The sequence below is a fragment of the Eptesicus fuscus genome, chromosome 22 (genome assembly GCF_027574615.1).
Source record: "Eptesicus fuscus isolate TK198812 chromosome 22, DD_ASM_mEF_20220401, whole genome shotgun sequence".
NCBI lineage: Eukaryota > Metazoa > Chordata > Mammalia > Chiroptera > Vespertilionidae > Eptesicus > Eptesicus fuscus.
Window position 1 is genome coordinate 37,737,335 of NC_072494.1, and position 22,682 is coordinate 37,760,016.

A 22,682-nucleotide genomic window follows, 5' to 3' on the forward strand; every position below is an offset into this window, starting at 1 on the left:
GGGCGTGTCTGTCTCTCCCCTCACCCAGCTGGGAGCTACTCCAGGGCTGTATTCCCTTCATCTCTGGACCCTCCAGGATCCCAAAGTGAAGAGAGAAATGGCTGTCAGCCCAACCAGTGTGGCTCAGCGGCTGAGCATCAACCTATGAACCAGGAGGTTCTGGTTTGATTCCCGGTCAGGGCACATGCCCAGTTGCAGGCTTGATCCCCAGTAGGAAGCGTGCAGGAGGCAGCTGATCAATGATTCTCATTGATGTGTGTCTCTCTCTCTCCCTCTTCCTACCTCTCTGAAATCAATAAAAATGTCTTTAAAAAAGAAATGGTTGTCAAATACAAAGGCGGGGAGAAACTGCTAACACTGTCTGTGAGACAGAACCAGGCTCCAGGACTCCAGCTGGTGGTGGCAGGGCCTTCCTCCTGGAGCCCCAGACCCAGGGGAGAGACGTGGGCAGCCACTTCGTGACTCCCAGTCCCATTCCCATTCCCAGAACAAGGGAGCCTGGGACACATAACAGGTCGGGTGGATAATCTATTTTAATGAAATCCATTATTTATATATTTACACACACACACACACACACACACACACACACACACAGGAAAACAAAAATAAGACATTACAGCTTAAAAAAATGACAACTGAGCACTGTGGGCTGGAGGTGGGATGCCCACCCCGCAGCACACCCGCCCCACAGATCCCGTCCTCCTCAGGGCATCCTCGTATTGTTCCTGGCATTCAAACCCTTGCCATTCTTCCTGGCCAGGAAGGTGGAGAGGTACAGGTGGGGTGGGGAGTAGAGGGAGGTCCAGGGCAGGGTGGACAGAGGAGAGGAGGGATGCTGAAGAAGGGTAAGTTAGGGTGGATGGCGAGGACTTAAACAGGAGCAAGAAGCTGCTGTCTGTCATCCCGGAATCTGGCGGGGAGAAAGAAGAAACGGGAAAGGGAAGACTGGAAGGGGAGCTGGGGGGTGGGGAGGGGCAGGGAGGACGTGTTTATCTCTCAGTCTCTTTCTCGAACTTCTTTATGTCCATCCCAGCCTGAGCCAGGCCCAGACAGGGTCCAGTGACACACTAGTGGTTTCTGTCCCAGCAGGACAACTGATCTAGGAGATGAACCACAGAGCTGGCAGGAGAAGCTGGGGTTCTCCTCAGAAAGACACAGACCCCGGCTCCCGGGGAGCAATGAAGAGGACATCAGCTTTGGCATTGATGCAGTAGGTGATGACGAGAGAGCAGACAAGGACGCCAAAGCCCACGGCCAGGGTGATGAGCTGCAGGGGAGACAGTGTGCTCAGATGATCTCAGTGCAGTTTGGGGTAATTGCTTGGGGCTGGGAGCCAGGACATCAGATTTCTGGAGCTGGCTCTAAGCACCAAGTACTGAACAATCAGAGCAACAGCTCCGCAGGCTGGAGACTTGGTCTCCCCTTTTTAAAAGAGGAGTGAAGTACCTCTGTTCTTGCTTCTGTCTTGTACTACTTAGACTTGAAGCACCTGGAAGGCAGGACCCAGGACTTGGATTCTCTCGTGGCAATTACATGCCTGACTGACCTGTTTCAGGCCCTTGTTAATACGGACTGCCTCCTCCTGGGAAGGACTGCCTGGGACACAGGGCTAGGAGAGTCCCCTGGGTCTCTCTGAGAGCACAGTTCCAGCAAGAACCCAGAAGCACACTCTCAGGGAAGACAAGCTTCCTACGGGGACGTCCTAGCTGACAAGGGACAGATCTGTAGCAGGTTTTTGTGGCAAATCTGGGCGGACGGGAGATGAAGGGGTCAAACAGATCTCTGCCAGCACCTCCCCCCATCTCACCTCGAGCTCTTTGCTGGCTATGAGAAATATCCGGGCGCGGATGTCTTTCCAGCGGCTCTCGGTCCATGTAGAGTACTCAGTGGAGCCCCAGTGCCCGAGTTCGAAGGCAGGAGACAAGGCCCTGACCAGTCGGGCCGTGGACCGCACACAATGGGGGAGCCGCTCTGTCCCGTTGGAGCTCAGGGGGCCCTGAACCCACAGGTACTCATACAGCTGCAGGAAGATGGGCCAGAGCAGGGGCTGAGGCGACCCTTTCTCACTCCCTCCCTTCACCCTTCCGATGGCCCTTTCCACTTAGGCTACTGCCTGTTCAACACCCACGTTCAAAGGCTGCCTCCCGCCCCCTCTCCATCCCAAGCCCGTGGGTCCAGTTGGGCCTAGGAGAGCCACCAATTTCCCCAGGGAAAGGGACCCTCGGGGCACCTCCGACACCCACTACCACTCACATCCTTGTTTTCATTGGGGACTTTACTTGGATCCTGGCACTGCTCTCGGGTAAGGTCGACGACCTTGCCAGTCAGATTTGCCAAGGCATACTGTACAACGTAAGTGGAGTTGGTGGGGCTGGAGACAGCGATGTAATGCTGCAGAGGCCCGTCACCTGGTTGGACGCCACAGGGAAGGGGGATTTGGTGGATAGAAGGTGCAGGGCAGATGGGCAGAGACAGGAAGTGCCCAAGATTGGCCGGAGCCAGAGAAGAGAAACAGAAAGAAAGGGAGACAAGAGGGGGGGACGGGAGGGAGTGAAGAGAGGAAAAAGAAAAAAAAAGTCAAGATTAAAGCAAAATGATGACTTTTCTCTCTCCCTGCCCTTGGCTGGGTCCCATTCCCACACCAGGTGCTTACCCAGGTAGGCCCGCAGGTCCTGCCTGAGGATAGACTGGAACCACGAGTTGTTGGCTTTAACCAGGAAGCCATAGAGCAGGCGGGTAACCTAGGATGGGGCAGTGAGAAGAGAGAGCTCTGTGACGTGGAGCCCAGGGACTGAGTGAGTAGTGGAGGTCAAGTCACGAGACAGAAACCAGGCTGGGCAGATAGACTCTGCAGGAAGTTGGGGGGACAGTAGCTGGCTCATGAGGTCCAACTGAGAGCTCTTACAGGCACGGACAGGCCTGCTGAATTCCCAGGTGTGGGAGACTAGGCAAGAGACATAAAGGCTGGGGCGGCCTGCTGCATAAATGGACAGAAAGGAGCCAGGGCCCATTTGTTCTTACTGTGTGGGGATCGGCTTGAATAGTGTCCCTGAAGCTGGTTCCTCCTGCAAGCTGGTACAGTGCACGTGCCAGCACCGTGGCCACATCTGCAAGGGCCTGTGGGAGGTGAGGGGGGGGGCTGAATGGCCCACCTCTTCTAACCCCAAATAGTACCATTCCAACCACGCACTGTGTCCCCCTGCTCCCACCCAGCCCGGGCCAGTGCTACCTTGGCAGTGTCTGTCACAAAGTTCAGGTCCTCTTCAGGGCTCTGCTGTCCAGGGTAGCTCACATTAATGTTCTCAGCAGTGTCGTAAACGCTCTGGTAGTAGCTGCCGGGAAAGCCGACACGAGCCTTGGCTATACTCAGCCAGGGCCCTGCCAGGGCCCTGCCCGTCCCTCCCTCAAATGCCCCTAATGCAGCAATATGGTATTTCATTTTTCATCATCCAGGAAGGGTAGAGAGATTAGGGTCCCATACTGAAGAAGGTGTGGAGAAAGGGCAGGAAGGAGTGGGGGTGGCAGCGGTTTGTTAAATACAAAGCGTTTTCTGACAGACGAGGCAGAAAAGGTGAATGAAATCAGAATGCAGGAATCTCCTCGCCAAGAGATCTTTAAACGTAAGAGACGCTTCTGCGGCATTTGGTGGCGGTAGAGGAGGATGGCTAAAATGACTTCCGGTGAAGCCTGCCACGCATCATCAGAGCAACTGTGGGGTTGTGCCAGTGAATATTTACATCGAGGGTGGCTGAAGCAGGGGGGAGCAGCACATCTGTTCACGGACATAAACACGACGCTGGGTCAAACCACTCCGACGCTCCTTGGGGAGCCCCCAGGAGACAGACCTTAGAAGCAAGGCTAAGAGAAGAGAGCTCCCAGCCTTTCCCATCCCTAAATGCCTGTCCCACACAGAATCAAGGCAGCCACCTAAGTCCAAAAGGTGTTCCAACGATGATCACCCCTCACCCCGAAGTGGTGTGGATGACAAACTGGGAGGAGAATTGACCTAATGCCCCAGAACTGTCGCTGCCCAAAATAAATGAGAAGCTGCTACTTGGCTGTGGTGGGAGAACCTGAGATCAAACATTTTCACTCAGAAACTCCTCTGACCTGTTGGAAAAGGAGGGAGGCTGGGGGCTTGGCAGTCCAGCCTAAGGAAGAAGTTCTCCGCCCGCCCAGGGCTCAAGTTAGAGGCAGTTTAGAGTGTCTAGGCCCAGGAGAGAGGTGACTAACAGGCCTCACCCCTTACTTCTGGAGCTCCCTCACCTGTAGGGGGATACTATACCCTCACACTGAACCACATGGCAAGAACATGCGGCATTTCAGAGTATGGTCTGCGGCACCCCCGGGTGGGCCCCAGACAGGCACAGCCCTCCGTCCTACACCTCGAGAACCCCATCATCATACCAGCGCTCTTGCTTGAGATGATGCCTTCTGCCGGCATCCCTGGGGGAATTTAGGCCCCTAGAGAGCTTGGGGGAAGTGGAATCACAAGCAAGGGTGACTGTGCAGGAAAGGGCTAAGGGGAGAATTGTTTTCCAAGAGGCACATCAGTCAGATGAGGGGACCAGGTTACATATAAGTCGGCCACTGAACAAAGAACACAAAGGGTGGCTTTGGAGAGGCAGTGTGGGGAGAGCGGAGAGCAGTCATCTTTCTGGACACAGAAGACATCTCTCTCTATGGACCCGACTGCAGCACAGACGCTCTGAGAAGGAAGAGGATGCACACTCGGCCCCTCTTACCGGTTATGGAAGGCAGTAGCATGGTCAGCGAGAACAACACCAGAGATGTTTCGAGCTCGAAGAAATCGCTGCAGAGAAGACGGTGGGAGAGGCTGGGACTGGCTCAGCCTCCGGAGGACGACAGGGACGCCGGCACCACTCTCCTCCAGTGTGGTCAGGAGGTGCTCCACCTGGGGGGTGGGGGTGGGGGGTTAACTCAGGGGAGGCTGGGGAAAGGCAAGCAGGCCTTTTAGGCCTGAAATGCATCCTACTTCAAGTGGCCGGCTTGGGGAGTTGCCTTAAGCCCTCCTAGATCTAAACTCCTCAAGCATTTTGGGATCAAGGCCTCCTGACTCTCCTGCAACTCCTACCATCCTTTTTGAATGATGGCCTAATGAGGGAGAGGCCTGTGTTTTCCTATTTACAGGTAAACCCCACTGTCTGCAGAACTCTGCCTTATCCTCAGTAAAAGCTTCGCTTCTTTGTTGTGCAGACTTGCAGGGACAAATAATAATACAAAACAGGCAATCCAGGTGGTAAGGGCTGTAGAAGCTCAGAGTAGGGATAATGCTAAAGCTGCAATGGCAGGAAGAGACCTCATGGGAAAAAGAGGACTACGTGGGCATTGAGAGGAAGTAGGAGCTTGAACAAGTAGTGAGGAAAGTGGAGGACATTTGGGGTTGGGAGTCTGACATGACAGGAATGGGGCCGCATGGCCTGGACAACTGGACCTGGGGGGCAGCAATGAGGGAAGGGAGCCAGTCACTACCCTGTCCTCAACCGGCAACAATAGCTGCGAGGCGCCAAGTGATCAGAGAACTACCGTCCCATGGAACCAGTGACAGGAGCTGAGCTCATGGTTCTTGCTGGGAGCTGTAGCAGCCATGGTGTTCACCCTTTAACCAACACCCAGCTTCAGGTCCCGTCTCTCAGGCCTGGGGGGCTGTTGGGGAGAGGGCCAGGGCAAGGAGGTGCCCATATTCTGAGCTGTGGAAAATAGAAGTGAGGGGAGAGATGCTCAGATTACCTGGTTCTGTACTGACTTATTTTTCTGAGACACGGGATCTGTGTGCATCCAAAGCTCTAACGACTCTCTTAAGGCCACCTGGGGGAAGGATGAAGAAGCAACACTTATAATCGGTCTGCCGTTGTGGGAGAAAGGAGTGGGATCAAAAGAGAAGGCGAGAGAAGAGGAGGTGATACCTGCAGTGAGGACAACAGAACAAAAGAGGTGGGAACTTTAAGTAGAAAGGAAGGGGCGAGGACACATGCTGCACACCTGTCTCAGCTCCACGAACGAGTCGATGTTTTCCAACTGCACAGGGAACTTGCCCCTCTCCATGTCATAGACCATTCTCGAGCTGCCGATGTAGTCAAACGTTTCCTGAGGGGTAGAGGTGGGTGGGAAAGGGAACAGAGGGACTCAAAGGGTTCGGGCAGCCTTGGCTCCTTGAGGCTAGATCAGAGCTCTCAGCACAAAGGCCACTGTCTCATGCTTCTCAGCTGCAGGCTAGCTTCGCAGTCATGTGGCTTTCCTCCTCCCTACCCCGCGTCCCAGCTCTGACTCTCCCCCACATGTACGCACCACATGACTTTTTGAGCCTCCAAAAGAGGAGAGCAGCCTCAGTAAGGCCTGAGGCAAACATCAGCTGCGATGTGCCGCTTCTTGCCCCTCCCATATCTCCACCAACTCAGCCGCAGCTGCTGTTCCTTAGTCCCAGGCCAGGCTGTGGGGAGTGAGTCAGGAGCCCCAGGGCTCCTGGGTGGAAGTGACAGTAAAGGGGCCCAGGGAATAAAAGCAGAAGAATGCCTCTAGTAGATGGAATCAGTGGGGGAGGGAGGGGGGGGGGGCAGCACACCACTTCCAGGTCAGGATGCAGAGCCCTCCTAAAACAGGGGTCTCTGAGGGGGAGATACTTGTAGGCACATCCAGAAGCTCTCTGCTGGATAACAACTTAAGTATGGAGATCTTCCCCAAATGGTGGCCACCCCCACCTTTCTCCCCGACCCCCATCCCCTGGCCATCCCACTCAGGCCAAAGCCCTTACCCCCTGGAAGAAGACGAACATGACGTTGCGGGGCAGGGTGGTCACGTCGGGCGCCTTGGACAAAGCTTCAGCTGCGGCCAGCTGGGTGACGAAGGAGGCGACAGCACTCTCAGCCCCTGGGGCCACATTCCAGAAAAAGGAACGACTGTCCAGCTGGGTCCAGGAGAGAAGGCAGGGAGGTACACTTTGAGCATGGAAATGAGGACCAGGCCCGGCCCCCCTCCTGTTTCAGTCAAATGAACACTCATGTGCCGCAGCGAGTCCCACAGCCCAGGTCCCTCTCCAGTGGAGGCTCCCACCGTAACAACTGACATGCGTAATGAAGGCCTGCCTGCCCTTCCCGCGCCAGCCCTGCCCACATTGCTCAGGGGCCAGCGCTCACCTGGGTGGCAGCAACCACAACCTTGTCATCAGGCTCCAACGTCCCAGATGTGTTTATAGGCTTAAGCATGCTCCAGACGTTGTAGTCGGACAGGGGGTCACAAACGATTTCTGAGCAGGAACAAACAGTGAGACATCAGCGGCGTCAGGGTCTTCCAGGGAAATAAAAGCAGGTATGAAGGCCCCTCAGAGGAGCGCCCCATGGCCTCTGGCAGTCACCTTCTCTATCTCCACTGCTCCACACTGGTTTCTCTGCCACTGTCCACTTTAGGGACAAGGTGTGATTGTTGAGAATGGTTTCCACTTCTCCCACCAGTGCTCCCTGCCTGTGCCCACTCCTCCCCCACAGGCCTCCCCACATGCTGGTCCCTTACCTCTACCCGGTACACCCAGCATGCCTCGGTCCTGGCCTACCTGGGTTGATGCTAAAGGTGCTCTGGATAGAGCTGCGCCGCATGCAGGTGACAGTGCTGATGACAGCGTGCATGTGTGAGAAGAGCTGCATGGCACAGAGCGGGAAGACTGGTGCGGAGCCGTTCTGGCTCAGGTTGTGATCTCGGTAGCACTAGAAGGGGAGATGGACCCCACTGAGGCAGCTAGCTGGGAGTCCCTCCCAAACTTCCCAGAAAGGGGAAGGCCCAGCTCTATCCTGAAGCCACTCCCACACCTGTCCCTGAGTTATAGTTGTCTGGTACAACCACAGGATCTATAAGGTCAAAGAAAAACTCACTGAGAGTTGTGAAGGGGCACAGACTCAATGGCTTAGTTGGGGGCAGATGAAATTGACCTGCATCAAATGACCTGCATCAGCCACTGTTTTAATGTGATTTGATGTAAAGAACACTGAACCGCAAATCAAACGTCAAATTCAAGACAGCTTGGACATCATCTGACCATGTAACTCTGGATGAATCTAACTGCTCTGTGTGTTAAAATGAAGAAGCTAGACTAGAATTAGAGAATGTTAGAGCGGAAAAGAACTTCAGAAATTACTGAACTGAATCTCTCAATTCCCAGTCCAATGCTCTTTTGATCATACTAAGGGTTCTTAACCAGGGCTTTATACCTTGTTTCATAGTAAATATACTTTACATTTTCTTCCAGTCTAAGCCCCTTAATGCAGTAAAGGCAGGAGAGAAATGAAAGAGGGGGATGTAAGAAAAATAAATTTCCTGGCTCTTCTGGAAGCAAATGTCTTTCAGAGGCTGCACTAGTAGAATGAGAGTCCCTCCGAACAAGAGGAGAGGCTAAAAAAGCCTTCTTTCTAACTGGAATTGCTAGGAGCTGGCAGAGTCATTACCTGCTTGATGACATTGGTTTCATTTTCATCTTCAAGAAGAAAGATGGGGAAACTAAAGTCTTCATAAGCCAAGCCATCACCCAGGTAGTTCCACTGTATGTCCCTGCAGTGCGCAAACTCTGGCCCGTAGGAGTTGGAGTAAACGCCTGCAAAGGAGGGGGCACAGGATGCTGGGACACAAGCACTTAAGGACCAGCTGAGGCGAAGATATTATAGGGTCGGGACTAAGATTCCCAAAGAGGGAACCCAAAGAAGCAAGCAGCAACCTGTCACCAACCACAATGAAATAGGCCCCGGTATCGGGGAGCCCTAGGCTGGCCAATTAGGGGTCTGAGCATGTGACAAGAACCAAGAATGGAAGGTCAGTGGAAGAAGGGGAAGCAGGAGGGGGAAGGGATGAATGGCAATGACCAAGAAACACTATCTTCTGTTTGGATGTCAGTTGCTCACACTACACACAGATTTACAACCTCCCCCCCCCCCACACCCCCACACACACAAAGACACAAGACTGATGCAACAATAAGCTCTGGGTGACAGCAGGCTCCGAAGATCCTTCGGGCTCTTACCAAACCCATCATTGGGACACTGCACACTCGGAGAAAAGCCCGCAGCGGGACTGGGCTTGGCCAAGGACACTGCCAGACCAGCAATTCGACTGGTGCTCCCCTTGAGCTTCTCCATCACCTTCCTAGAACAGGAGGGAATGACAGGACAGGAAGCTCATCAGGCAGCCTAATATCCTGCCCCCAAGGATGGAAACAAATGGGAATTAGGGGAATCAAACTGGTGACTCACTTCTTGTCTTTTCAGCCGCTAACTTCTGAGAGGACCAAGACCCAATCTGAGCTCAGGGCTTAATCTCATCTACCCTGTGTTTGTGTGACCCTGAGCACCCCTCCTGCCTCCCTGGGGTCCTTACTCACTAGAGTTCTACTTACAAGGTCACCGAGATAATTCCTGTTGACCGTGACCTTTCCTGGTGAGGAGCACCCCACCCCTGTCCTGATCAGACCAGGGAAGCCAAGGAAGCTGTCATTCACAGTGTGAGCACTGCCCCCGAACCTCCCCCTCTCTGCATGCAGTCTCCAGCAGACACATGCAGTTTTTACCTGGTAAAGAGCGTGCCCTCCAGCAGAACCATGTAAGGGGGGTTGGGGCCATCGGTCAGCACCCACTGCAGGTCCTCTTCTTTCTCCACCACGTGGATAACCCCTGTGTCCCCGCTAATGGAAGCTGCCAGGACAGAATGGCTCAAATGAAAGCTCCCACAGTTGACGATTCTGACTTTGCCTCACTGACTCTGCAGATCATCTATCCCCAAACATGTTCCCTTTGGGTTAATACAACCACGTCTAGACTTGAACTAAAGAGCTGCAAGGCCCCCGTTCCGCCTGAGGACTATCAGGAGGGAATGGAGAACAAAAGAGCCCAAGCAGTCTACTCGGGAGGCCTTGTTCATTAATATTCATGTTCTTGCTTTCTTCCCTCAAGCGCATTTAGCCAAATATACAAGATTCTAGGACAGAAGACATAAAGTGTTCAAACCTGCATTTCCTCCAAAAAATGGCAGGCTCTAATTCTCTAGCTCATTGTTCTGCACCACATCTTCCTTTGTGAAAACATGTGCAGCTTCCATTGGCCTCAGTAGCTTCCCTAGACCTTCATTCCTTTGCCCTGTTTGAGAGTAGCTTTACTTGCTTTTGGCCAATTTTAGGTCAAGTTCACCAAGAACTCTGAGGTCTCCAGAACAGTCTCCTCACTGCTGGGCCTTAAGTGGATTAGAGAGGTGCTGGTATGGATTCCCCTCATTTCTTGGGACCTAGGGTTTCCAAAGGCCCTAGGCTGGTCACCCTCGGTCAGGAGCAGACTCACCCAGTATAGGAAGAAGATAAGCTATGACACTGAACTTCAAACCCCTGGATTCTAACCTGGGTTCCAATGAGTGACTATGTAGTCTTAAGTAACTTGCTTATTTTCTCTGGGCCTTCAGTGAGAAGTTTTTCCACTCCTATTTACCACATACTGTGAGGACACATGAAAAAGGGAAAGAAAAGAAGGAACTAATAAAAAACCCTACATAAGCCCTTTGAGCACTTTTAAATGGTCCAACAGAAACAGAGCATTATAATCAGAAATCAAATCTGGGTCTATTTCTCCTTAATTTCATCATGCTAGCAATCCTACTTAGAGATATACAGATATGGTGAAGGAAGGCTTATAAATGCGCAGGTTGAAAAGGAAACAAGATCTTAATGAGGAAGTGGCCAGAGTCCAGCTCCTCCCCGCTGGTTTCTCTGCACTGGCACTTGGCTACTGCTCGGCTTCCCACAGGGCTGCTCTAAGCACCCGCAGCAGAATGACTCATTCCCAAAGCTGATAACTTGGAAGCCAGCTCAGGATAGTCTGAGCTCAGCCCACAATGGAGCTGGCTGTCTTCTACCCACAGACCCAGTTTAAGAACTAAGTCCAACAACAACTTTATTTGGAACTGTTTGGAACCAGTTAACCTACTCCCAGCACCTCCTGCAGCCGAGACATGGGACAGTGAACATGGGGTATAGCTCAGGGAAGGATGGGTAGAAAAGCAGTAACTGCCGCCTTGAGCAAGTGTTCACTTATCTCCTACCAACCTGAAAGGTCTCAGGACACCACAGTACTGCTGAGAGCAAACTACTTACTCAGCATCATCAATAAACATCTATCAGCTCTGTGCAGGAATATGCTAACTGTTTTTGTGGACGTAAAGTGAAATTCAGAGGTGACCAATTTGATGACGAAGGAGCTAAGATCTGATTCTGTTTCCTGCTTACCTGAAAAACAATCTGACAGAGCTACTTACTACCCTCAGAACAAAATCTGAAGGTAGCAGGTTAAGCAGAAGGGGAACGGGGATTCAACCTTTAGATCACAATTTTTTCCCCATGTTGTCACAGTACCCTGTTTTGGAACACATTTACAAAGCATGAAGACAAATTCAAATGCTTTACTAATTCGTCTTGCAATTATATGGCTTTCTTAATGCCTTCTCTTCAAATAGTTTATTGCCTGTAAAAGGCCATTTTGGTTCCAAAAAGATCAGAGGGCAGGTGATGACTGGGCTCCATAGAATATGAAATGTCTTTCTCCTTAGAAAACAGCACAGTTGTCTACTTAACCTACTGGGTGGTTAAGAGTCCTGGCTTAGAACCTGGACCACCAGGACTCAAATCCTGGCTTCATCACTTAATAGCAGGATGACCTTGGAAAAGTTATTCAACTTCTTTAAGTCTCAGTTTCATCACCTGTAAAATGAGATAATAATAGTAGCTACATCGTGAAGATTAAATGAGATGCATGTTTAAGAAGTTTAGTATGCAGCACTTACTAAATGTTAGCTCTTCCTAATTATCTTGCCTGGTTTGCCTAATTATCTACCACCTCCCACCCACATAGCATAATTTGTAATGCTGAGACTTCTAAGCAGGACTTAGATCTTTATATCTAGGCCACAGTCTGAAATATCAACAGCCACAAACACAAATCCCAACCTCAACTCACAGTGGCAGCCAATCTGATGAGTGGCATTGAGCAGACGGACGCAGGGAGCTGTTTTATTTAAAGGGATGTAGATCTTCCTCTCCACGGAGTTCCCCCCACACAAACCTGATCAGAAGATAAAAAGTGTTAGGAAAAATTGAGATGATAGCACCAGCCTCCATCTTGTCATTAGCTCACTGTATGGCTTGGCTATATCATACTTTCTGAAACAGGACTAATGTCTACTCTTCTCACTTCTTGGGCACATTATTGGGACACCCAGCTTATGTGCTTATTACATAGAGCAACTGACAGTGAAGCTAAAAGAGAGAAAACTTCATTTGTCAAAGGAAAGGCATTTAACCTCAGATGGGCCAGCTTCTGGTTGCATGGGTGACCACACTTCTACTTATCACTTCTACTTTTCTGCTCATCTCCGGAGAAGCTACCTCCTTGGATACGGATAGGAAGAGCAGACATCGAGACTCAATCCCCCGGGGACACTCCCTACAACACGGTCATCAAAAAGCCCACAAGTTACAGGGCCTTGCGAGCTGAACACAGTCCAGGGTGAGGAGGGAGAGGGAAAGGGAAAGAACAGGGAACTGGCCTGAGGGGCCTCCTGAGGTGAGACCTACTACAGGTGTATCAAACCGCAAGGACACGCACAGGAAGAACTGGGAGAAAACGTACGCCACACACCCGTCAGTTAATCTGGCACCAGTAGCAGCTGATTTATGTGTGGGGCGGCTGTAGTTTCTCCGTTGGGGATCTTTGAAGCCAATATGGATTTGGGGGAAGGTGTGGTCAGGGTTATACACGGGCACGTTTGCATTTTGAAGGCTTGACAGACTAGACAGCCATATACCATTACAAATGCCTCAAGTTCCTTGAGTCATTATTCCACGGTCTACAGTTAAGAGTACCCATATCCTACTTTTGTCTCACTTTACTGATGAGACAAACTGAGGCAGAGCACAGGGACGCGGGTTTATGGCGGAATCAACACAGAAACAAACGAGGAATCTACTTTCCTCCTAGCGCTGCCCTATCCCCACAAAACCCGGCTGCTTTCACCTTGAAATGTCTAAACGCGTTAGGGAGGAAGCTAAACTGACACCTGTCCTTCTTGATTGTGGGTGGGGTGGCCGGGGACCTGGGGAAAAAGGAGGCATCCGGATAAAGTGAGAGCCCAGGCGGTGGCCTGCAGGAGGTAATGGGGCGACCCGACGAGGCACGGGGGAGACGAGACCTTCAGGTCTCGGGAAGGGGGAACTTCTGTCGCGGGAACGAAAGAGAAAGAGGGTTTACAGGGCGGGAGGACGGAGGGGCGCCGGGAACCAGGAGGCAGGCGGCGGCGGTCGCGGCTGGGCCGACCGGAGGGTTCTCCTCGCAGAGCGGAGCTCACGGGTCGGGGAGGCCTCACCTGCCAGGAGGACGCAGAAAGACAGCAGGCGCAGAAGACCCCGACTTCCCAGGTCAGCCGCGGAGCCGCCCCCGGCCGTGGCCATCTTGCGCCTCGGCGGAGCGGAAGCCTCGGCTCCCTTCCGTCCGGCAGTGGCCTCTCTAGGCCACCCGGGCGCCGTCTCGGTGGCCAGGAGCCGCAGGGACCGGAAGTTCGTGTCCGGGGGAGCTTCCGGGAGCCGCGGCTGCGGGCGGCTGACGTGGAGGCTGCAGCGGGGCGGCGGGGCGCGCGGGTAGGACCTGGGAGCTGCGGGCCTGAAGGATGCTAACCAAATTCGAGACCAAGAGCGCGCGGGTCAAAGGTAGTGGAGCCGGGGGGCTGGGTGTCGGGGGCGGCGCTGTCACGGGGGAGAGTGGGCCGACGTGTGGGCCGAACTGGCCCCGGTGCGGACCCAGAGGAAGGGAGGCGGGAGGGCGGTTGGACCGGCGGGCGGCCCTCCGGCCCGTTCTTCTTGTGCCTTGTCCTTGCGGTTTGATCACCTATAGTGGGTTCCCCACCTCAGGGGCCCAGGAGGCCCACTCCCTCTTCTTTCCCTTCCCCTCCTCACCCCGGGCTGTGTCCAGCTCCCAAGGCCCAGGAACCTGTCGGCTTTTTGAGGACCGTGTTGTAGGGAGTGACCCGGGCGATCGAGGCCCGACCTCTGCTCTTCGTATCCAAGTCTGTTCGCATCCAAGTCGGTAGCCTCCCCGGAGATGAGCAGTGGCTGCCTCCCTTAAGGAGGCCTTGGCCGCACCAGCTCAGCACCGAGGGCCTCCATCGGCTTTCCTGTCTTACCTGGAAACAGGACATTGCTAGGGTAGGCCTGTAACCCCTGCAAAGTCTGAGCTTGCTGAGGTTGCCAGATGAACAGCGAATACGTTTTTGGAATTGTTCGTGGTTTATCTGAAATGCAAGTTTAACTGGGCATCTTTATTTCCTAAATATGGCAGACCTAGAGTTGGAGTATCAGTGGATGGGGTGGAGGGCAGATGGCTGAAACTGTAGCAGTAGTCAGTCTCTCAGGATGTTAGGATGGGAAAGGCAGAGAAGTAAGGTCTTCTGGAATTTGGAAGGAATATGTATCTTGACTATTTAGTGAGATGCAACATGGCAAGGTGGTTAGGAACTTAGCCTTTGGAGTCAGAAGGGCTTGCTTTGGAATGCCGAAAGATCCAGTACGTGGGGCGCCTTCCTTAACATTTCTAAATCTCTCTTTCCTCATCTGTAAAGTGTGAATAATTAACATTCTCTTATAGACAGAATTAAAACGAGAAAGGATATGAAAAGTGCTATTACAGTGCCTGGCATAGACTCGGGCTCAAAACCTAGGGTGCACTTTTGATGTGAGAATAGATTCTGAGCAGTTCTAAATCTTGTGAGATTGTGATCATGATGAGTACCATTAAAAATTCCTGGGTGGTTGAAATGGGTCTTTATAATCATTGTATTTTCTGTTCTGCTCCTAATTTTTCATTGGGCAGTAGAGAAGGAAAGTCGGGAAAGGAGGAAGGTGTCATAATATTTGAGAGTTAATATCCATTAATGAGTGTTCCTATGTATCATACAGGAAGAAAGTGAACAAACTAATGAAAAAAAAGTCAATTTAGAGAAGAAATGTTCAATAAATAAATGAAAATATACACCTCGCTGTACACCTAAAACTAATACAAAACAGTATTGAATGTAAACTAATTTTAAAAAGAGAGAAATTAAATTTTGATAAAAATTTCAAAAATATTATAAACCTCACTAGTAATGAAAGAAGTGTAAAAAAGAAAGTGAGAATACCTTTATTTTTTGGTCTGAGATTAGTAAAATAAAACAAGTAACTGATAACATCCCACGTTGGTTAATGTGTGCAAAATGGGCACCTTTAGAAAATGACCGTATATTTATACAGTCTTTTTGTAGTTAAATAGTATCTACCAACCCCACTTCCAGGTCTTTAGCCTAAAGCAGTAATAATGCAAATAGGCTGTATTTGGACGTATCTCAATTTGGCTCTGTTTTCTGATAGACAAAAGTGAAGGGGAAAAGCTTTAATGCCCATCATTAGAATCATGTTAAGATGGTGCATTTGTACCTTGTAGTTGTTAAAAAGAATGAGGTTTTGTACTTAAATATAATGAGACCCATGATAAATAGTTAACAAATAAAAGAAGTTTGGCCCTAACCAGTTTGGCTCAGTGGATAGAGTGTTGACCAGCAGACGGAAGGGTCCCGGGTTCGATTCCAGTCAAGGGCATGTACCTTGGTTGCAGGCTCAATCCCCAGTAGGGGTTGTGCAGGAGGCAGCTGATCGATGTTTCACTCATCAATGTTTCTATCTATCTCTCTCCCTTCCTCTCTGTAAAAATCAATAACATGTATATATTTTTGAAAGAAGTTTGCAGGGAAACTTTGTTACCTTCATTTTCATAAAGTGATATGGTCTGCATTAAAAATTGGAAAGGATACACTCTAAACTGTTAGCAGTTGTTACTTCCTTAAACTTCCATTTCCAGTCATGATGGAGTAATAGGGACCAGGTTTAGCTTCCCACCTTAAACAACCGCACAACTGAACAAAATCTATGAAACAAAGGATTTCAGACATTGCATGACAGCCACTGCAGGAAAGTGATTCTTGATAGAAGGGAAATAAACAAGATGAGTCCTGTGGTTGTTTTTAGCTTACTTCCCGGAGAGAGTTTCCAGGCTGCAGTGGAGGGAGGGGGAAAAGCCTTGTGGTCTCACTGAGGAGGACAGAGTTTAGAGTTCAGGGAAGTCAAGACAGCTAGAATGTGCTGGGCAAAATTCCAGAAAAGAGGGAGGTGCTCAGAGAACACCTGAGTTCTGCAGGGCATCCCGTTAGGCCTTTGAGTACTAATGAGGAAAGACCCAAGGCCTGGGAAAGAACCGCTGGAGAAAAGAAGGCAGAACTCCCTGGAGCTCACATAGGGCCGGGAATAGTTTGTGTTCCTACTGGCCAAGATGGAAAGACCTCCTGATACTACAAGGCATCCCACGAAGACCTCAGAGGGCATTGCCTTAATAGTGGTGTCAAGTTAGACCTACACTAAAGGCGACTGTGGACCCACGCTAATAAAACTTACCTGGTCGGTGTGGCTCAGTGGTTGAGTATCGACCTATGAACCAGGAGGTCACGGTTCAGTTCCTGGTCAGGGCACGTGCCCAGGTTGTGGGTTCGATCCCCAGTGTGGGGTGTGCAGGAGGCAGCTAACAGTGATTCTCTCTCATTGATGTTTCCATCTCTCCCTCTCCCTTCCTCTCTGAAATCAATAAAAATAATTTAAATTTTTTTATAAAACTTAAAAGCAAGCCTCAAAAGGGTTAACTGATTCCAAGTAACTTAACTGCATCATAAACAAAGCCCAACAGCCGAAACCGGTTTGGCTCAGTGGATAGAGCATTGGCCTGCAGACTGAAAGGTCCCAGGTTCGGTTCCGGTCAAGGGCATGTACCTTGGTTGCGAGCACATCCCCAGTAGGGGGTGTGCAGGAGGCTGCTGATCGATGTTTCTCTCTATCCCTCTTCCTTCCTCTCTGTAAAAAATCAATAAAATATATATATATATATATTTTTTTTTAAAAAGCCCAACAATATTTAAAGGAATGTAACAAAAATCCAGGACCTTATAGCATAAATTCATAATGTCTAGCAGTGAGTGAATAAATGAACTTAGAATTAACCTAAGCTGTTCTGTTCCTTTTTCTATCAGAATTGACAGGAAGTGACATTTGGGGCTTAGCTCATTAGACCATTCTCTTTTTCACCCCCAGGACTCAGTTTTCACCCCAAAAGACCCTGGATCCTGACCAGTTTACACAATGGGGTCATCCAGTTATGGGACTATCGGATGTGCACCCTCATTGACAAGTTTGACGAACATGATGGTAAGATAATTGTTTTTAGGAGGAAGTTAAAGATAGAAGTATTTATTGTCTTCTAGAGTAGTTTAAGCCTTGTTTGACATTAATTCCTTAGGATTAAATAATGTGGAGGGAATAGAACTGAAAAATCCTGAATAAGAACCACCTTGGAGATTAGGAAGCATAGCTCTCTTTAACATATATTGCCTGCCTTCTTCTCCAGGTCCAGTCCGAGGCATTGACTTCCATAAGCAGCAGCCACTGTTTGTCTCTGGAGGAGATGACTATAAAATTAAGGTACAGAGAGTCTGTCATTGCTGGAGTAAAGGACAGAGGATGTGAGGTTTGGGAATTGTGGAAGGGACTAAAAAGCAGTAGTACATCTTACTCAGAGAGCTCATGATTGTGACTTTATTCAGCAACGTTTATTGAATGCTTACTGTATACCAGACACTTATTTTTGGGGAATTCACAAATATATAAGAAATGGTCTCTGGTCATAAGGAGATTTTATTCTATTACAAGAGATAAATATGTACCCAAATAATAGCTGTGCAGGTTAGTAAGTAATACAATAGAGAGATAACCAAAGTGAAATAGGGGAGGGCAATTCAGTTATAAAGACATAAAGGCATGACATAGCTGGATACATTTGAGAAACTATAATTAGTTTTGTGTGGATAAAATCTGGAGAAAATGAGAGAAAGGAGTGATCTTAGCACTTTAATTGAAGTGATCATGGACTTTGTATGCTCAGGAGTTTGGTTGTCATACAGATAACAAGGAACCATAAAGGGGTTTGTATAGAGGAATGATATCAGATTAACACTTTTTTTAAAAAAAAGATTACTTGGGTGGCAATGTAAAGAAGAGATTGGATGAATTGGGCAAGACGGGAGGCAGAGATACCAGTTAGGAGACTGTTGTGTAAGTCCATGTGAGAGATGAACAGAGTCTGAGCTTAGGCAGTAGCATTTGAAATGTAGAGAAAGATTGATGTGAACACTCAAGAAATGAATCGGTCTTTTGCAAGGATGTTGGTAGGATAGTAAGGGAAAATAAATGGGATTATTTATATCAGGTTTCTAGTTTAGGTCACTGGGTAGAAGATGTACTATTAACCAGGAAAAGAAAAATAAGAGGTACACTTTTCTAAAGTGGAAAAGGGTGGTGTCACAGTGTGTTTGAGTTACTGTCACAAAATACCTCAGACTAGGTGGCTTGTAGACAACAGAAATTTATTTCTCCAAGTTCTGGAGGTTTGAGGTCCAAGGTCAGGGTGCCAGCATGGTTGAGATCTGATGAAGGTCCTCTCCAGGAAGCAGACTGCTGACTTCTCATTGTGTACTCACATGGGATCTCTGGGGTCTCTCTTATAAGGACACTAATTCTATTCATGAGGGCCCCACGCTTATAACCTAAGTACCTCTCAAAGACCTCACCTCTTTAATACCATTACCTTAGGCATTTGGATTTCAACCTATGAGTTTTGGGGAAGACACAGATGGGTAATGAATACTATCTTGGCTCTGATGTGTTTGAGGTACCTAAAGATACGTCTGCACTGGAGACATATTTGGGAGTTGTCGTCATGAAGGAGGGAACCAAAGCAGAAGTAGTTAGAACATATCACTCAGGAATCACTGAATGAGAAAACAAACTCATTTGAAAGATGGAGGAATTAGAGTTAGTACAGGAAAGAATGATTTGAGAGGTTAGAGATGAACCAAAAGCAAGAAGCAAAACCTTCTTGGATACCAAGGAAGGATAGAATTTTGGGAAGGAGAAAGTGGTCAGAATAAGATAAAGACAAAGTAACCTTTGGAATGCTTATTTAGCAGGGCATTAGTGATCTTAGCATTTTAATGTGAAGTGAGGAAGCAGAGACAGAATATAGGCAATTTGAAGAAGCTTGACTGTGATAAAAGCAAAAGCTGCAGCCAGAGACTTTGAACCTCTATAAAAAAAAAAAAAAAAATCAAGCCAGGTGTGGCTCAGTAGTTGAGCGTCAGCCCATGAACCAAGATGTCACTGGTTCAATTCCAGTCAGGGTACAAGCCTGGGTTTGATCCCCATTATGGGGCATGCAGGAGGCAGTCGATAATGTTTCTATTTCATCAATATTTCTATCTCTAAAAATCAATAAAAACATATTTTTAAAAATATCAAAGTTTGCACTCTTTACTTTCATAAAAAAATTTTCCCAGCCCTAGCCAGTTTGGCTCAGTGGATAGAGCGTTGGCCTGTGGACTGAAGGGTTCCAGGTTTGATTCTGGTCAAGGGCACATGCCCAGGTTGGGGGCTTGATCCCCAGTAGGAGGCATGCAGGAGGGAGCCAATCAATGATTCTCTCTCATCATTGATATTTCTCTCTCTTTCTCTTCCTTTCTCTCTGAAATCAATAAAAATATATTTAAAAAAAAGTTTTCCCAAAACAATATATATATTTTTTTAACATATTTTTATTTATTTTAGAGAGGAATGGAGAGAGAGAAAAACAACAATGTTGAGAGAGAATCATTGATCGGCTGCCTCCTGCATGCCCCCTACTGGGGATCGAGCCCACAACCAGGGCATGTGCCCCTGACCAGAATCAAACCAGGGCCCTTCAGTCCACAGGCTGACACTCTATCCACTGAGCCAAACTGGCTAAAACAATATTTTAAAAAAAGGAGTTATTGTCCACTTATGTGAAATGTCCAGAACAGGCAAAATTATAAAGCAGAAAGTAGATTAGTGGTTTTCTAGGGTTGGTGGGGGCAGTAGTTGGGAAGAAATGGGGAGTGACTGCTAATGAGTATAGTTTCTTTTGGGAGTGATAATTTGTTCTAAAATTGATCGTGGTGATGGTTGCCTAACTATAAATGTACTAAAAACCATTGAATTCTATGCTTTAAATGGATGGATTGTATGGGATTTGAATTATATCTCAAAGCTGTGATAAAATAAAGAAATTGTCTTAGCTAGCTGCATGCTGTGGTTTTAATTTATATTTCTCTGATGAAAGGGGGATTATCTAGAAGTCATGTTTATGGATCATTTTATTGTTTGCTGTATCCACATTTTCAAAGAGTAAGATAGGAAGCCCAGCAAATGATCAGAGTCTACAAATCCTATAGGTACTTAAGGATTCAGAGTTCTGGAGTTTGATAGAGGACTATCAAGGAGCCAAGACGGTTTGAAGCTAGATATATGGAAGTTTAAAACACTGAACTTTATAAGAGAAAAAAACTAATTGCAGAGTAGTATTTGTAGTATGACCTAATTTTTGTGTGAAACTCCAATTCTACTGTATACATGTGTATTTATATATTTGATTCAAATGAAGGTGAAGGTATTAGGATACTTTCACTTTTTGTGTTATTTACCTTTTCTCAATTCTATGCACACCTGTTGAGCACCTACTAAGTGCTAGTCACTATATTATGTGCTAGAGGTATAGTATTGAACATAATGGACAAGGATTCTGCCTTTAGGGAATTTATATTCTTTTTTGTTTAATATGTTTTCATTTATTTTTAGAGAGAGATGAAGGGAGGGGGAGAGAGAGAGAGAGAAAGAGAAACATCAATGAGAAAGAAACATTGATCAGTTGCTTCCTGTACATATCCTGACTGAGGACCAAACCTGCAACCTGGGCATGTACCCTGATGTGGAATCAAATCCGTGACCTTTCACTGCGAGGGACAACTCTCAACCAATTGAGCCACACTGGCCAGGGCTAGAGCTTATATTCTTGTTTGAACAATCATGTTTTTGGGTTGTTTGAATTTTGTTATTTACAAAAAAAAATTTTTTTTAATTTTAAGTTGAAAGGAAGACTAGTAACAAGGTGGCCCAGAGAGACTATAAATAAGTATTAAATCTTAAAAAAGAAAACAAAAAGCATCTGACCTCTCATTTTTGTACTTTTTTGGATGGGAGAATGAGCTGCCTTACATGTGTGGTCCTGATTTTAGTGTCTTCCTCAGTTGTACTCATTGGTGCCTGGTACTTCGGTTGTTGAATCAACTTTATATGTGAATCTGAGCAGTGTGGTATTTTCCATAGTAATGAGTTAAAGTCTCCTTGCATGATAGATGAGTGTAGATCGTGAATGTATTGGCATCATTTGCCACCAAGTTAAGAGTAAAAGAAGATGATGCCATATGTTATATTATTGTTCCTTTGGACTCATGCTATTTGTTCTGACATTTTTAAATTTTTTTACCCTGAGATAAGATAATCAGCAAAGTACTAAGGGATCTGTATGTATAAAAGCTGAGAACAATTATGCAGTAGAAAGAAGAGCTTCCAGTTGAGCTTGGCTAAGCATCTTGTCTCATGTTATTAAATAGAGATGGTTTCTCCATCAAAAAAGGAAGAACCTTTTTCATAGTTTTAGCTTTAGGTTTTCCCTAGCCTTCCTTTTTTTCCTTCCTCACGTGTTATTTGATCTTTTCCTTCCAACTTTAAACAAGACCTCCTATTAAGGTTCCCACCTATTTAGAAGTGCCCGAATATAAATCCAAACTGATTGAGAAACCCGAGCCTTTTAGGTACTCAGGAACCTCAGGTCCCATTCCTCTGCTGTATTTCTCTCTTTGCAGGTTTGGAATTACAAGCTTCGGCGCTGTCTCTTCACATTGTTGGGGCACTTAGACTACATACGTACCACATTTTTTCATCATGTAAGTATCCATGTGCCTCTAGTTTTAGAGCATTCTTCAGTTTCCCTGTAGGAATCTTTTTTTTTCCCTCAAGAATCCAAACATTGATACAACAATTATGTTATTGGAGTGACTCTTCTACGATCTCTGTGGTGTTGACCTTCTTCCTTTGTTTCATTCTGTAAAAGAAAGCACTCAGGGTTATATTGAATTAAATCAGAATCAGCACTCTCTTTGCTAAGATAGCTGAGAATTTAGACAATGGAATGTTCCCTCCAAAGAGAGAAGTGGTTACAGGAGCCTGAAAGAACATATTCGTTTAATGTTCAAACCCTTTATCTGGAATATCTTTCAGGAATATCCTTGGATACTGAGTGCCTCAGATGATCAGACCATCCGAGTGTGGAACTGGCAGTCTAGAACCTGTGTCTGGTAAAGCAGGAAACAGAGGGCTCAAAAAGTGTCTTCATTCTTCCTAGTATTTTATAATCACCTTCTCTTCAGAATAATCATCTCCCTCCATTAATGCACAGTGTCTGCTGATTAATTACTGATTGTATTTGTAAGGTGTTTTTATGTACAAAATGATAAATATAGAGGCAATCTTGTAAGTAATATAGGAATCTGGATTTTCTGATCATTTCTTACCAGAGAAAGGAAGTCATATAACTAGGTTTTTAGAATAAAACTTTTAGCTGGTTTTCATTTCTGTTCTTGTGAAACCTGAGCCAAAGTCTAGACAT

General features: G+C 47.7%; 2 protein-coding genes across 2 annotated transcripts in view; one reads left to right on the forward strand and one right to left on the reverse strand.

The window, feature by feature from the left end:
• Positions 1 to 515: 515 nt before the first annotated feature.
• NCSTN (nicastrin) lies at positions 516 to 13,527 on the reverse strand. Its single transcript, XM_008154243.3, has 17 exons — positions 13,402 to 13,527; positions 11,997 to 12,101; positions 9,569 to 9,692; positions 9,026 to 9,147; positions 8,457 to 8,602; positions 7,571 to 7,721; positions 7,158 to 7,267; positions 6,776 to 6,928; positions 6,007 to 6,111; positions 5,755 to 5,832; positions 4,749 to 4,918; positions 3,233 to 3,335; positions 3,025 to 3,120; positions 2,657 to 2,744; positions 2,257 to 2,411; positions 1,811 to 2,023; positions 516 to 1,270 (listed from the first exon to the last, which is right to left on the reverse strand). The coding sequence occupies exons 1-17, from the start codon at positions 13,484 to 13,486 to the stop codon at positions 1,148 to 1,150; spliced, it is 2,127 nt and encodes a 708-aa protein (XP_008152465.2). The 5' UTR covers positions 13,487 to 13,527; the 3' UTR covers positions 516 to 1,147.
• Positions 13,528 to 13,653: 126 nt separating this feature from the next.
• Positions 13,654 to 22,682, forward strand: part of COPA (COPI coat complex subunit alpha) — a 42,537-nt gene continuing 33,508 nt past the window's right edge. Inside the window, exons 1-5 of the mRNA XM_008154246.3 lie at positions 13,654 to 13,741; positions 17,201 to 17,314; positions 17,514 to 17,587; positions 21,880 to 21,960; positions 22,295 to 22,371. Of these exons, the coding sequence (XP_008152468.1) occupies positions 13,702 to 13,741; positions 17,201 to 17,314; positions 17,514 to 17,587; positions 21,880 to 21,960; positions 22,295 to 22,371 (386 nt within the window). The 5' untranslated portion in view covers positions 13,654 to 13,701. The remainder of the gene's footprint in view (positions 13,742 to 17,200; positions 17,315 to 17,513; positions 17,588 to 21,879; positions 21,961 to 22,294; positions 22,372 to 22,682) is intronic.